The following is a 16,924-nucleotide window of genomic DNA, read 5'->3' as shown; positions in this document are numbered from 1 at the left end:
TGTTGTTGTGACCCCTTTCATGGAGGGGGTCACTTAAGACCACCGGAAAACACAGATATTTACATTATGATTCATAACAGTAACAGAATTACAGTTATGAAGTAGCAATGAAGATTTTATGATTGGGGGTCACCACAACATGAAGAACTGTATTAAAGAGTCATAGCATCAGGAAAGTTGAGAACCACTGATCTAGAGCCTAGTGCATGGAGAAGAAAGGTTTTGGGGTGAACCAGCCATCCCATTGTATATTGCATTGACTTGGTTTGGGCACTAAGTCTTGAGTTCATGGAGACCTTCATCCTTAGGCACAGTAGAGCAGCAGGTACCTATGTGGTACTCCTGATCTGATTGGATTGGAGGAGTAGCTAAGGCATGCTCTGTAGCAAAGCCAGGTTTTAGGAGAAGAACCACTCTAGTCCTTAAGCTGCATGCTATGATGTTCCTTAATCAGCCATCCGAGTCAGGGGAGGGGGTCTCTGAGTTACCCAGCTGTACCCCAGAAAATCATTTCAGAAATGCTGGAAACAAGCAATATTTGGTGGCATGTGACAATAATCTCAGCACCCAAGAGGCAGAGGCAAGAATTTAATGCTAGCCTGAGCTACACAGGAAGTCTGAGGCTAACCTGAGCTACCAAAGGACACTTTATGTCAGAGAAAGAGAGGCCAGAAAAAAAAAGTGCTGGGGGCTGATACTATTCTGGGGGAATTGGTATCTGAATTTTCTCCATCCCAGGTGATGATGAGATACCTTCCCTAAGTGGACTCCAGGGGTGGGCCTCATGCCTTTGGTAAGGCAGAAGTACTGGAATGGTGTGGCCTGGTTATCTCTAGTTCACAGCTGACAGGGTTAGACGGTTTACAGGATGTTAAACAAGCCAGGCTTGACTTCATGGTAAAAGAGTAACAACAATGATCTCAGTTCTCTTACCTCTTATCTATAACCATTGCCTTTCAGAAGCTCTAGGGCCCAGCACAGCACCTAAACACAGAGAGGACTGGAAGCCGACTGCCTAAAGTCCACGAAGCTCCTGAGCCTTGGGAGAAATCCTCCCCCATCTGGGGCTGGTGACTGCACCTCTGATCCCCAAGCAGCAGGTCCACTCTTGGACATCCTATGTATAACCGCCATGGCGAGGCATGGCTGTCACGTTCCCTAACGGCCAGGCATTTCCCCAGGCGTGTTGGGTGTAGGGTTGTACAGGCTCGGCAACTCTCCGAAGGAGAGGCAGCCAGAGAGGGGCCTGCTCCTCCACGCCGTCTGTCCCCGCCCTCCCCTGCACTGCACCAGAAGGAGAGTGATGGGGAAGGGTGGGCTTCTGGTTCCACTTAGTGGTAAGGCAGCCCGCACAGCAGAGGAACTTGAGAGATGGTAAGGAAGACAGGTGGTACCATCACCACCGGGAAAACAATCCAACGCCATAGCCCAGCCACTGGGAAGAGGCCCGCAGTCAGAGAGCGGTACCCCTGGAACCTCTAGGCTTCCCAGTGCTCCTAACACTCTGTCTCAGAAGCAAGGCGGCTCCTATTGGGCTTTTTTTATTCCTTTCGGTAGAAGCCACAGTCCTCAGGTTTCCTTTCACCTTAAGGTAACAGAGACCAAGACAGGTCAGATCTGTCACCAGGGATGCTCTGTGCATGTGTGGCGTCGGCTTGCAATTAATTACTTCATTTCTACTACAGGGCTTCAGGATGAGGTCAGCCAATCCGCAGCAGAGCCAGCTCAGGTGAGGGCTGCTCTTTCTGACAGAAGACTGTCGTTAGCCAGCTTTTTCTACTAGCATTGAGTCCTGTAAGACGTGTTCCCGCCAGCACATTTTATCAGTGACCCTCCCTGAAGCCACCCTGGCTGTTAGCAGAATTCAACATCATGTCCAGCAAGTAGGTCCCATGCTAGCTGGTTATGTTTCTAGAGCAGACAGCCTGTGTGGACTGTCCTATGGAATACAGTCCAGTGGCCAATGGGGATTCAGATTTCATCAGCATCAATACCCATGTTCCTTTTCGGAAGAAACCATGATCTTCTGAACCTTAGAGGCCATGACCGTGTCCTGGAGGCAGGAGAGGGTGGCACATACCTGGTGGCACATACCTGGTGTGGATCCTGTTTGACAATCCTGGCCTCTCCCTTCTCCATCCCCCCACCCCCACCCCAGGGCCCAAGAACTCATCCGTCAGTTAAGGTATCCTGAGTTATAGCCTGAGCAGACATGCAGGGCTGCGGGGGGGGGGGGGGGGGCAGAGAGCTCCAGTGCTGTGGGTCACTTCCTGGGGTCAAAGCAGGGCTTCTCAGTGTGAACTGTAGAGTCCGAAGCGGCAAGCTGTCCTTTCCTCTCTACCCGTGATGTTTGTGTTGGCCCACAATTGTTTAGGGAGCAGAGATGGCCGCTACCAGCTGCTGTAACCCTCATAGAACACTTAAAAACAGCCAGCACTTATCAGCAGTCTGAAGAGATGCTTTCATGAAGGAGTGTGGGGCCAAAGGTCTGGTCAAGTAACATCGTCTCTTCTATAGAAAATGTGCTATTTTAGAGAAAAATAGCCCTGTGCTATTTTTGTGATCAGTTTTTTTTTTTTTTTATTGTCAACCTAGAGTCATATGGGAAGAAGGATTCTCAATGGGAAAATTGCCTTGGTCAGATTGCCTGTGGCTACGTCTATAAGAGATTGTCTTACTAATGACTGATGGGGCGGGGGGACCTAGCCCACAGTGGGCAGCACCATCCCTAGGTGGATGGGCCTGGGCTAAATAAGAAAGAAAGCTGAGCAGGAACTAGGGAATGAGTTGGAGAGAGAGCCAGTGAGCAAGCCAGGAAGCAGAATTCCTCCATGGTTTCTGCTTCAGTTCCTGCTTGTGTTTCTGCCCTGATTTCCCTTTATGATGGGCTGTGACCTGGAAGTGTAAGCAACACAAACCTCTTCCTTCCCCAAGTTGCTCCTGTCCTGGTGTTTACCATGGCAACAGAAAGCAAACCAGAACAAGGCCTAAGGTTCCCTCAGCAAGATGGGTGGGGTAGAGGAGCCCCAAAGCCATGGCCAACATAGTGTTTGCTGCAGACCATGGCCTCTGCCTGCAATAACACCAACATTGGTGTCTGTGCTGGTAAAAGTATAGGACACCACATGGGGGTGTTGGTGTGTATGTGTATGGGTTATGTTTGTAAGTATGTGGTGGTGACATGTGTGCACAGGTGTACATATGTGTATAATGTGTGGGTGACGTGAAGTTGCAGTTTTAAGCTGATGCAGCATATCTAACAAAACTTCAGTTCACCAAATTTCAGTGTTTTAATTTTATTTAAGATCTATCCGAGGCCAACTGTGGTGGCTCATGTCTTTAACTTGGGAGGCAGAGGCAGGTGGATCTCTACGAGTTCAAAGCCAGGCTAGTCTACACAGTGAGTTCCAGGCCAGCCAGAGCGACAAGGTGAAATTCTGCCTCAAAAAATAGATGTTCTTATTTCATTTTATGTGTTGTATTGTTTTGCTTGCATGTATGCATGTGTACCGTGTGTGTGTATCTGGTGCCCTTGGAGGTTAGAAGGCAGCACTAGATCCCCTAGAATTGGAGTTACAGATGGCTGTGAACCACCATGTGGGTGCTGGGAACTGAACCTGGGTCCTCTGCAAGAGCCACCTCTCCAGCCCATTTTAAAAGAGGATTCTCCATATAAATTCGGCCAAGTCAAGTGGAACTTGGAAAAATAAAGCCAGTTACTTTATTTATGGCTCTTTCCTCAGTGTAGCCTATAGACTGGTGCCATTCCCTGGAAGCATGCCCATGGCAGTCAGGGGTGACCCTGGAGAGAAAGTAACGCAGGGCTGGCAGATGGACCTTGTTGTAGGAGGTGTAGAGTGGGCAAGGACTGGCCCTCCCCCACTCTCACTGTGCACAGGTGCCTTGTCCTGGAGTGTGCCGAGCTGGGAGGACAGTGGCCCACACCCCCAGGGGGCACAATACCTTCTCCTTGGTCTCAGTGGAAATCTGATAACACAGGAGAGACCCCCTCTTCCCTTCCTGACACTCATGAAGGAGACACTTTCCCAGGTGGACAGGCTGCTTGGAGTTTCAGGTAATTATTACTCTGTGTTCTTTAAGCATCTTACTTTGGCTATTTCAATCTACAAATACACTAGTGGAAATGTAGTAAAGGTTACATTTAGAAACAGAAGGAGTTACAGCAATAACAGCAGCCAAGGAGTAAGCAATGTAGCTAATTCTAGTTCTCAGCTCTCCTCCTTTCTCTGTTGAAAGGAACTTACTTCATAGTGTTGTTCAAAATGTCCCACCCAAGACTCTTCCCTGGAGAAACATACTGAGTCTCCGTAAGTGAGGAATTTCCAAGATGACTGAACGTTACCCCCATGCTGTATCCTGGAACCACTGGTAATCATCTCGCAACATGGAGGCCAACATGCACACCGTTACAAGGCTCTCGATGCCAAGTGGTTGGCCAGGAGAAGAGGCCCCAGCCACCCACAGCAGTTCCGGTGTGGCTTCCTTTATGATCGTTTAGGAATCCAGGATGCTAGGCATGGAGGCAGAGTAGGAAGGACCCTTGGGGATCATGGACACTGGGCCTGGGCTCTGGGAATTACCTGGGTGGGTACGGTGCAGGACAGATGGGCAAGCTCCCCAATCCTGGCCGCAGCACGAGGGTCACTGGAGCTGATCAGCACCGGGGCACTAATCTCCATGGAGTGCCTGTGGCTGGCAGCCTGGGAGGATTTGTGCGTCACACTGAGCGCGGTGAAGGAATGGCGCTTCTTGGCGTTCTTCTTGCTGTCCACACGTCGTTGAAAGGCACTGACTGCCCCTGAGCTACTTAGGGTGGGGCCTGAGGCCACACTGGCTACTGTGCTGGGGTCAGAGGACAAGAGGGCATCGTAGTTGCATGCGGTGGCAGCGGCAGGGCACAGCTTGTCCATCTCAATGAGTTGTTTTGCAGAGTCGTTGAGCTAGGTGGAAAAAAAAAAAAAACGGAGAAGGAACTTCATTATGTAAACATCAGCTACCCTGCATTCTCCTCTTTGCCTCTCAGCCCTGGCCCAAGTGAGTTCTCACTTAGAAAATGATGTGTTTACAAGGTCGGATCTTTCATCCGTGGCTTCCACCATGAATTTGTTCAGGAAAGTAGGAAGGCCTGCCATGGGTTTCCCTGCAAAGCTTTCTTGGGGTCACCTACAGGCACAGAAGGCAGGGAGGGCTTTCTAGGGCTGCTACGTTGACCATTATCTTTCTCAGTGGCATGACATTTCTTGGCAGAGTGTACAGTTCTGAGGAGAAAGTAAGGTATAGGCCAAGGAAGCCAGCATCTTCAGAAATTCTGGGCATTTTGAGGCACACCTGGTCTGGTGTCCTGGAGATGCTCATCGGTCAGTCACACAGGCCGAGGAGACTGAGGGATGATGTACTGACTGAGTTCCTGCCTTGTCTACCTAGGCTATATGTGCTGAGATGGTACAGTGAACAAAGACTTTAAGCCACTTCCTCTGCTGGAGTGCTTCAGAATGCCCAGAATTTTCTAAAGCTGCTGGCTGGCTCTGGCTCTGCAGATTTGAGATGGTATCCAATTTCCTGCATTTCTTTTGTTTTTCTCCTTTAAAAAAGTAGATTTGAAAGGTGTGTGCATGCGCTCGTGCATATGTGCATGTCCGTGCGCGTGTGCGTGTGAGTGTGAGTGTGTGTGTGTTGTGGGGACATGCCACATATATGAAAGTGCTCTCAGAGGCCAGAAGAGGGCATCAGCTGCCCTGGAGGAGAAGTTGTATGCAGTTGTGAGCCACCTGACCTGGATCCTGGGAACTAAACTGGTGTCCTCTGCAAGAACATCAAGTGCTATTAACCACCAAGCCACCTCACTAACTCATTTTCTTTTTTTGTTAGTTCCTTGAGAATTTCATCCAACGTACTTTGATCATATTGACCCGTCTTCTTTAACTCCTCCTAGATTCAACTCCCAGCTTTGTATCCCTCTTAAAACAAAACATCAAATACAAGTTTGCGTTGCCCATACACTTTAGATGTGTGGTCTTCCACTGGATCACAGTCAACCTACTAAGGACATAACTTTACGAAGACTGACTCTTCCTCTCTGGGAAGCGATTAATTGGTAGTAGCTCCATAGCTAGAGGTAAGACTTTGTGACCACCTTCCCTCTCCATGCTGGGATTTGGTCTGGCTCAACTTGTGCATTGTGCACGCTATCACAACTGCTATGCATTCAAGTGTTTAAGTGCTCTGTTGTGTCTGGAGAACTGTTCTTCTAGTCATCCGCCCCCTCTGGCTTTTACAGTGTCTCCATCCCATCTTCTGCAATGATCCCCGAACCGGAGGAAGAATGGATGTCATATAGATATCCCATTCAGAGACAAGAAATCTCAGCCTCTCATTCACATCTTGACCAGTGGTGGAGTTCTGTGTTAATCGTCATCTATTACAAAAGGAAACTTCTCTGAGGAGGGTTAAGAGATCCACGAATCTATAGGTTTAACAATAAGTCATTTGGAGTTGGTTTAATACTATGTCTATTGAGAAAAGCAATATAAGTAGGTTCTCCAGTTCTTAGCCCAGATAACAGTGCCGAGTGTGGCTTTGAACTAGTGGGGGTGGAGTTCATATCCAATCAGAAAGTGGTTGGTCATTCCCATGACATTCATGTTACTACTGCACTAGTAAGCATGTCTTGCTAGGTCAGTTATTACTATATGTCAGTGTTTACAGCTGGGTGAGATCGATGGTTACTTTACCCATCTAGTATCAGACACAGTACCCTTCAGTAATGGGGTTTTGTCAGCTTTGAATCTGTACAGATCTTGGGTGAACTGTCATAGTCTCTGTGAGTCCATGAGTACTAGTTCTGTTAAAATCTTGCTCCTCTTTCCCATGGATCCCTGAGCCTTGTGTGGAGGGATCTGACAAAGATATCCCATATGGGGTTGAATGCTTCAAAGTCTCTCACTCTCTTCACATTGACTAGCTGCAGATCTCTTTGTTAATCTCCATCCACTGCAAGAAGGTTCTCTGATGAGGGCTGAGTGATGCTATGCTCTATTGTGTTGCTCGAGTTTTCCTGCCTTGCCCACAGTCAGGACAAATCTTTGTCACCCTCCAGTCCCACAGCTGCTCAGACCCAACCAAGTAAACACAGAGACTTATATTGCTTACAAACTGTATGGCCGTGGCAGGCTTCTTGCTAACTGTTCTTATATCTTAAATTAATCCATTTCCATAAATCTATACCTTGCCACGTGGCTGGTGGCTTACCGGTGTCTTCACATGCTTCTTATCATGGCGGCCGCTGGCAGTGTCTCTCTGCCTCAGCCTTCCGCTTCCCAGAATTCTCCTCTCTCCTTGTTCCACCTACTTCCTGCCTGGCCACTGGCCAATCAGTGTTTTATTTATTGACCAATCAGAGCAATTTGACATACAGACCATCCCATAGCACTATTGGTTATATCAATGTCATTAAAAGTCATTATATTGCTATGTTCACTTAGCAGCATAATAGCAGGTTTCCCCCTAGGCCTATGAGCTAGCTAATCTCGGGAACTGGGCCACTTTAGCAGTGTCATGCATGGGTTCCAAATCCAAAGAGTGGTTAGTTACTCCTATAACATTTGCACCACTGTTGTGTGAGAATATCTTGTAGGCAGGTCACTTTTGTGGGTCACAGGGTTTGTAGTTGGGTGAAATGGATTATTACATTTCTCCTCTAGTAACATTCCAGGTACCTTCTAGAACCATGAAAACTAGCCAGGAGGGTTGAAGCTTTTAGTTGGGCACCCGTTCAATGTCTCCCATGTTCAATTACATAAGTAAGTTGTGTCTTCAGCAATAGGAGATGTGTCTGCAGGTTATGGAGAGCAACAAAGAGCCTTGGCAAGAGCCTGTGATGTTTGGAGGGGTGTCTATGGGACCCTTTTGGTGAATGAAGCAACAAGATGTGGTCTATTTCTTGCTGTGGGATATTCTGTATGGCAAATGTGTTGCTCTGATTGGTCAATAAATAAAACACTGATTGGCCAGTGGCTAGGCAGGAAGTATAGGCGGGACTAACAGAGAGGAGAAAAGAAAGAACAGGAAGGCAGAAGGAGTCACTGCCAGCCACTGCCAGGACAAGCAGCATGTGAAGATGCCGGTAAGCCACGGTTAGATTTATAGAAATGGATTAATTTAAGCTATAAGAATAGTTAGCAAGAAGCCTGCCATGGCCATACAGTTTGTAAGCAATATAAGTCTCTGTGTTTACTTGGTTGGTTCTGAGCAGCTGTGGGACTGGTGGATGACAAAGATTTGTCCTGACTGTGGGCAAGGCAGGAAAACTCTAGCTACAAATGGCACCCAATGAGTTGGCAAGAGTGTCTACCTAAAACCTGAGAAAAGATTCTAAAACGGAGCTAAAAACAGCTTCCTAATTGTCTCTCTCAAATGAGCAGCAGCTGCCGGTTTGAGCTACTTGTGGGTTCCTGGCATGTGTGTTCAACCTGCAGTATGGCGGGAATGAGGCCTCTGCAAGTGGCACATTAAGCTGCGTGGTAGATTTAGCCTTTGCTAGTACAAAACAAAAAAAGAGGTTTCTGGGCTACATGCTGCTTGGATAAAAGCATAGACCCATGATAGTTCCCAGAGATGATGGTAAATGTACCACCGCCATGTTGGGAAGCTGAGGTGGGCAGAGCCAGCAGCCATAGCGCCGTTTCAGTCTTACAAATGCTGCAGTTTAAAGCAATAGATTCACAATAAGACAGATTCAGATGTAATAGTTTACAATGTGTGTAAAATATACGTAGGCTTGAAAGAGACAAAAAAGGTGATATATACAGTTATATAAATAAATACATAGTTTTAAAAAAAGTCTTTAAAGAGACAGTAAAATTAATATAAAAAATAAGCCACATAAAGATGAATATTACACAGAGAATCTGGATTGTCTTTGGGATTTTTAACTGAAGAAAAACATTTGATTGCAAAAGCTGTTGAGTTATGCCAAAATGTGTATTTTAAAGGTACCTTGACTTCAAAATTTGGATATAAGGATATGTTGCTTTGGAAAGGAGGTTCTGCTTTTGTTCCCACAGAAAGCCAGAGGCTATGGATTTGTTCCAGATTAAAGTACAACAGGTTTGACCAGCCAAGACCCCCTGAAAGGGCTCTGATGACACCATGGCCCAGATGATCCAACATCCAGAATGGTTTGAAGGCAGCTGGCTCAGACAATACAGCCTCATGGACTATTCCATGATCCTAAAATTTTCTTTGTGTCCCCATAAGATACAGCATCCCCCCTCCAGCAGGAAGTAGTATGAGAAGCTACGCCCAAATTCCCAAATTATATGTAATTTTACTTTGTTAAGGTTAAAACCTTCCTTTTTGAAAAAAAAAAAAGGGGAGGGGAGTGCTGTGGGATGTTCTGTATGGCAAATGTGTTGCTCTGATTGGTCAATAAATAAAACACTGATTGGCCAGTGGCTAGGCAGGAAGTAAAGGCGGGACTAACAGAGAGGAGAAAAGAAAGAACAGGAAGGCAGAAGGAGTCACTGCCAGCCACTGCCAGGACAAGCAGAATGTGAAAATGCCGGTAAGCCACGGTTAGATTTATAGAAATGGATTAATTTAAGCTATAAGAATAGTTAGCAAGAAGCCTGCCATGGCCATACAGTTTGTAAGCAATATAAGTCTCTGTGTTTACTTGGTTGGTTCTGAGCGGCTGTGGGACTGGTGGGTTACAAAGATTTGTCCTGACTGTGGGCAAGACAGGAAAATTCTAGCTACAATTTCTGGCACTGGATGTCCTCCTTGGTAGTATAAGATACCTAGTTTGGGCTAGACATACGATGACTTCATTTAAATTATTTTCATATAGGCATATATTTTTGGATGCTCCTACAGTACTTGTGGCTTTTCAGTGTTAGTTGTCCCTTCCCATATTCCTTTCTTCACCTTGACCTCCCATCTCCCTCCCCATTTAATCCTCTTATTATAATTTCCCTTTTATTTCTTCACAAATCTCCTTTATTTTCTCCTCCTTGGAAGGTAATTTCTTCCCCTTTGGTTCCTTACTAGCTACATAACTTCTGTGGGATTTGTGTCAGAACCACACACATATCTACAGCTTATAAGCTAATATCCACAAGAGATAACATGCAAAGTTTGTTTTCTGGGTCTAGGTTACCTTACTCTGGATGACTGTTTCTAGTTCTATCCATTTACCTGCAAATTTTATAATTGTATTTTTCTTAACAGCTGAATAAAATTCCATTGTGTGAATGTACCATATTTTCATCACTCAATTGATGGACTGTTTCCAATTTCTGGCTATTGTGAATACAGCAACAATGAGCATGGATGAGCATTTATCTCCATAGAAAGATGTAGAGTCCTTTGGGTATATCTCCAAGAGTGGTATAGCTGGATCTTGAGATAGATCAATTCTCAGCTTCCTGAGGAAGCTCCACATTGATTTCCATAGTGGATGTACCAGTTTGTAGTCACACTAACAATGGATAAACTTTCCCCTTTCCCCTCAACCTAGCCAGCATATACTGTTACTTGTTTTACTGTTTTGCCATTCTGACTGGGCTAAGACAAAATCTCAAAGTACTTTTAATTTCCCTGATGGCTAAGGATGTTGGCTATTTCTTAAATGTTTATATATATATATATATATATTACACTAATCTATCAGATGTATAATTGGTACATTTATACATACATTGGTACATGTTGCTATTCTGTAGGCTGCTGCTTTGCTCAAATGATGATGTCTTTTGCTGCACAGAAGCTTTTAGCTTCATAGGGTCCTATTTCTTAACTATTGATCATAGTGACTATGTATGCCACTGGTGTCTATTCAGAAAGTCTTTTCCTGTCCAATGAGTTCAAACCTATTTCCCACTTTCTCTTTCATCAGGTTCAGTATATCTGGTCTTACATTGAGGAGCTCCTTGATCTTTTTGGAGCTGATTTTTGTACAATAAATGTGGATTTATTTACATTACTCTACATGTAGCCATCCAGTCTGACCAGCAACATCTGTGGGAGATGGTGCCTTTTCTCCACTGTGTAGCTATGGCTTCATGGACAAAATTCTACACACCTATAGACACCTGATATGTCTAGGTCTTCAATTCTATTCCACTGATCAACATGTGTGATTTATGCAAATGTCATATTGTTTTCATTACTCTGAAATAACAACCTGAAATCTCAGACGGTGATACCTCCAGCAGTTTTGATTTTGGTTTTCTCTTCAGGGCTGATTTAGCTCTCCTGGGTTGTTTTGTATTTCTGTATGGAGTTGAAGAATCTGTTTTTATTTTCTGCTAAGAACTGTGTTGGAATTTTGATGGAGATTTTGCTGATTCTGTAGATTACTTTTGGTAAGATGGCCATTTTTACAATATTAATCCTACTGAGCCACAAACATGGGAGATCTTTCTGTCTTCTGGTGTCACCTTCAGTTTTTTCTTCAATGTCTTAGAGTTTTTATTATATGAGTTTTTCACTTGCTTGGTTAGAGTAATCCCAAAGTATCTTTTTGAGGCTATTGTGAAAGGTATGTTTTTACGGATTTCTTAGTATATTTGTCATCTGTATAGAGGAAGGCTACTGACATTTATGTGTTAATTTTGTATCCTGCTACTTTACTGAAGGTGTTTATCAGCTGTAGAAGTTTCCTGGCAGAGTCAATAGGGTCTTTCACATATAAAATCATACCACCTGCAAAAGGATACTCTGCCTTCTTCCTTTCCTACTGGTACCCCTCGCTATCCTTCAGTTGTCTTGTTGATTCAGCTAAGACTTCACGTACTATATTGAATAGGTGGACATCCTTATCTTCTTCCTGATTTTGGTGGAAATGCTTTGAGTTTCTCTTCATTTAGCATGATGCTGGCTGTTGGCTTGCTATAAACTGCCTTTATTATGTTGAGATATGTTCCTTGTATCTCTAGACTCTCTAGGTCTTTTAATCATGCATGGATGTTGGATTTTGTCAAAGGCCTTTTCTACATCTAATGAAAGGATCATTTTCCCTCATATTTCAGTCTGCTTATGTAGTGGATTAAGTTTATTGATTTATGTATGTTGAACCATCCCTGCATCTATGCGATGAAGCCAACTTGGTCATAGTAGATAATCTTTTTGATGTTTTCTTGAATTCAGTTTGCAAGTATTTTATGAAGACTTTTTGCATCTCTTTTCACAAGGGATACTGCTCTGTAATTTTCTTTTATTGTTGGTTCTTTCTTTCATTTTTGGTACCAGGATATAGTGGCTTCATAAAAAGAAATAAGAACTATCCCTTCAGTTTCTATTTTGCAGAATAATCTGATGACTACTGCCAGCAGTTCTTTGAAGGTCTGGTAGAATTCTGCACTGACTCCATCTGCCCTGGGCTTTTTTATTTATTTGATTTGGAGAGTCTTAATTACTGCTTCTATTTTACTAGGGGTTTTGGATCTGTTTGAATTGTTTATTTCATCTTGATTTAAATTTGGTAAGTTGTATAAATCAAGAAATTCATCCATTTCCTTTAGGAGTTCCAGTTTGGTAGAATACAGAATTTTTAAAAATTGAGATTATAATTAGATCATTTCCTCCTTTCCTTTTCCTCCCTCCACACCCTGTGATATGCTCCCCCCACTCTCCCATATTAATGGTCCTGTTTGTTCATCATGCCACTTGTTGTTTTTTCAGATGGCCCTTTGGAGGAGCATTGCCAGCCCAGATAGGAAAATTTCATTTAAACTATACATATATATTTATACATTGACATATATATGTATACATACACACACACACACATATATATATATATAATAGGTATTTTTGGTAGATAATTTATTGTATGATGGCTTAGGACTTTCAGACATCCTTACCCTCTTCCCTCCTTCTGTATTTATCTTCCTCCCCATTCACTAATTAGAGTCCCCCATTACCCCCATTTCCTTCCATTAGATTAAAAATCTATATTCTACAGCATATGTGTAAAGTATATGTGATTTTATGGATTCCCCCAGTGTACATTGTAATGTCTCCCTTTTCATCTCAAATTTTATTAATTTGAATTTTCTCCCTCAGGTCTGTCAATCTGGTTGATTTTTCTCAAAGAACCAACCATTCATTTCCTTGATTCTTTGTATTTTTTGTTTGTTTGTTTGCCTCTGTATCATTGATTTCAGCCCTGAATTTGATTATAGGAAATGACTCTCACAAGGCTGAAATAGAATCTGACCATGTCAGCATCATCTTCTGGAATAGTGCATGCCCTGTCCTGCCCCACTCCCACCCCTCACACCCCCTGCAACACTGAGGGAACCTCTTGTTAGCTTAGCCAGGCCAGCATCCCTCAGTGCCTTTGCTGTGCCTCTGGAAGTGATTAGATTCAAACCAAGAGCCACATGGTTTCTGGCAAATTCCACAAGGCTAGATATGTCAGACACAATGAACAGGGGAGATGACCAGGAGCCATGGCCGCAGCATGGGGGTCCCAGAGTGCGAAGTAGCAGGTCACCTGTGCATGTGGGCAAACATAATTTCATTTTTCGTAATAATGGAATAATAGTCCATTGTGTAAACGTATTATGTTTTCATTATCCATTAATCAGATGATGGGCATCCAGGTGTTTCCATTTTCTGGATATTGTGAAGAGAATAGCAATGAACATGAATGAACATAAAGTAAGATATGGAATACTTTGCATAAGAATGGTATAACTGGACTATTTCATAGACATAGTTCTGGCCATTTGAGAAACTACCACACTGGTTTCCCTAGTGGCTACACAAGTTTACGCATCCCCTCAGAAGTGAGTCAGTGTTCCCTTTCTCCATACCCATGCCAGCATTGGTCATTGGTCGATTTCTGTGTTTCATCTTAGCCTTTCTGATATGGTAAGATGACATCACAAAGTGGTTTTAATTTGCATTTTCCAGTTGTCCAAGGATGTTGAACATTTAAAGAAATGTCCCTCAGACATTTGTATTTCTACTTCTGCGAACTCTGTTTGCTTCCGTGTGCTAGTTTCGAAATGGGTTCTTTTTTTTTCTTTTTCATACATAAGTTCTATATTTACATAATTTTCCCTCTCCTTCTTCCATGTCACTCCTACTTCAAAATCCATGACTTATTTAATTAGTATAACATATATATGTTATATATATATATATATATTATATATAAAAATTTACAAATGCCACTTGCTGAGTCCCTTCAGTATTGCTTATATGTGATTAGGGCTGATCCCACATTGGGATTTTAAAGCAGAGCAGAGGGCTTGTCCCTAAAGAAGACTCATTCTCAGAAGAGAACTGCCTGAGCTCCTCATCCAGGAGTAGGGTCTTGTGAGGTTCCCCCCATCCACTGTGGCATGTCAACTGCTGGTGTCATGTTTTTGGTCCTGTTTAAGTAACGTGTTATCTAGATTTCCTAAGCACTGCCTCCCTGCCCTATACAGAAATCCTATCTCACAGCATATGCCCTGGTCCTCTGGCTCTTACACTATTCTCACCCCCTCTTCTGTGATATTCCCCGGGCTTTAGCTGTAGGGCTTATACTGCAGATGTATCAGTTAGAACTGAGTACCCCATGGTCAGTTGTTTTCTGCCGTGTGACTGGTTGTGGATTTGTGTAATGGTCCATCTGCAGTAAAAGAAGTTCCTTTGATAAGGGGTGAGAACTAACATCTTGATATGGTAAGTATTTAGAATGCAGTTAAACATATACTAGTTTAGGAAACTGGAAATAGCAGGTTCCCCTTAGGGTCTTTGGTCTCACCAGCAATGATAGTTGTCTATTCCCTCCTAATGGAGTCCAATTAGGTGACTATTGGTTACTCCTAGGACATAAGTGCCACTATTGTACATTGTGGGATAGCTTGCCATTCTTGTCATTGTTGTGGCTTGTAGGCATTAGAGGTGGGTACGACTACTGATTGTTTTTCTCCATTGGAAGCCTGCATAGCTCTTTCTGGTACTGTGAGAGGTAGTCCTCAGAAAGATCCACCTTGGGTCTTTTACATCCTGTATCCTGACTGGGTTGCGTCTTCAGTCATAGGGCCTCACTTCTAATATCTGGTAGAAAATGAAGGGCAATCACAAAGCCCATAGTATTTTAGGAGTATCTTGGGCTCCCCTAATTAAAAACTAAAAAGGATGTTTCTCATGTCTGGTACTGGGAGTTTTATTAAATACTTAATGTTGTGGGGAATACTGTTACCTTAAGTGACATATCATAAAAATATAGATGTGTGTGTGTGTGTGTGTGTGTGTGTGTGTGTGTGTGTGTGTGTGTGTAATTTTAAGGAAACATAAAACTATAGGATTCCCTGTGACTTTTCAAATATCCTTGGTGCTATTCTTCTGTCCCCTCCTGTTCCCCCTGTTCTCAGTTAAGGTTGGTTCTCCACTTTCCCCCTTCATAGAAACTGTGACCTAATATCTCCTTCTCTAGAGCACCTTCTTCTCTACCCCGTGACAAATGGTCCTGGGAAAACTAGAATTCTCTCTGCAGAAGAATGAAATTAGGCTCATATCTGTGACCTTGCACAGAAACTAACTCCAGATGAATCAAAGACCTCAATGTAAAACCCGAAACACTGAAAATGTCAGAAGAAAACATAAGCAGTGCCCTACATGATGTGGGGGCCTGGAAGGACTTTTTAAAGAGGGCTCCATTTGCCTAGGAATTGAAACCAACAATTGACAAGTGTTATTTTTAAAACTAAAAATTATCTACACAGCGGAAAAAACAAACAGACAACCAATCAATGAAGTCTACAAACTGCATCTTTGCCAGCCACACATCTAGCAGGGGAATATATCCATGATCTACAAAGAGTTAAGAAAGCAAATGGCCCAATTAAGAAATGGGCTATGGATCTGAAACAGAGAGCTCTCAAAATAAGAAACAAAATGGCTAGGAAATATCTTTTAAAGAGTGTTCAACATATTTAGCCATTAGGGGAGTGCAACTTAAAACTGTTTTGCCATTTCCTCTTACACCCATTGGAATGTCTAAATTCAATGAAACAATGACAACAAATGTTGGAGAGAATGTGGGGAAAGGGAGACCATCATCCATTCTTGGTAGGATTGCTGACTGGCAGAGCACATATGGGAAGAGTGTGAAGAATTCTTAGAAGTCTAAAGATAGATCTACCTTATGACTTAGCTAGACCACTCCTTAGCATATGCCCAGAAGACTCAACATTCTACTCCACAGATATTGCTCAGACATGTTCATTGCCATTCTACTATAAATATCTAGAAAATGGAAATAAATGTCCTTCAACTGATGAGCAGATAATAAAAATGTGGTACATATACTCTGTGGGCTACTATTCAGCTGTAAAGATAAATGAAATAATAAAATCTGCAGTTAAATGCAAGCAGAACCGGGAAAGATCAATATTGGGTGAGGAACTAGAAAAGATCATATTGAGTGAGGTAACTCAGACCCAGGAAGACAGATGTTCCATGTTGTCTCTCATTTGGGGTTGCTAACTCCAAATCGTGACATGTGAGTACATACAGTAATACACACATATGGTAATTACAGAGCCCAGCAAAGTCAAAAGAGATCGTTGAGGTGAGAGGGGAATGGCAGGCTACAAGCCATCTGAAGGGGAAGTGGGGGAATGAGGACACTCTAATTTGAAAGGAGGAGAGAAGAGGGCAACATTATACTAAGAATACCTGAAAAAGTCATAAGGAATTATACAGTTCTGCCCCAAACACATAATACATGTTAGTCTTTGTAAATACATGTAGTTTAGATGAATTTTTCCCATTTGGGCTACCAATGCTCACAGACTTTCTAAAAACAAACAAACAAAAAATCCAATGCCAGGTACAGTCTATTTCATAAAATGTGTACTAATAGAATTAAAGACACAGATTAGCATCAAGCAAATGATAG

The 16,924-nt window shown here is 43.2% G+C and overlaps 1 protein-coding gene across 1 annotated transcript in view; it reads right to left on the bottom strand.

Annotated features, from left to right (window-relative positions):
• The window catches only part of Sh3rf3 (SH3 domain containing ring finger 3), a 308,575-nt gene that overhangs the window by 88,586 nt on the left and 203,065 nt on the right, over nt 1-16,924 (bottom strand). Inside the window, exon 4 of the mRNA XM_028892438.2 lies at nt 4,602-4,961. Coding sequence (XP_028748271.1) covers nt 4,602-4,961 — 360 coding nt within the window. The remainder of the gene's footprint in view (nt 1-4,601; nt 4,962-16,924) is intronic.

The sequence above is a fragment of the Peromyscus leucopus genome, chromosome 16_21 (genome assembly GCF_004664715.2).
Source record: "Peromyscus leucopus breed LL Stock chromosome 16_21, UCI_PerLeu_2.1, whole genome shotgun sequence".
NCBI classification, from domain to species: Eukaryota; Metazoa; Chordata; class Mammalia; order Rodentia; family Cricetidae; genus Peromyscus; species Peromyscus leucopus.
Note: the sequence above shows the minus strand (reverse complement) of the source record. Positions and strands in the feature narration are given on the sequence as shown.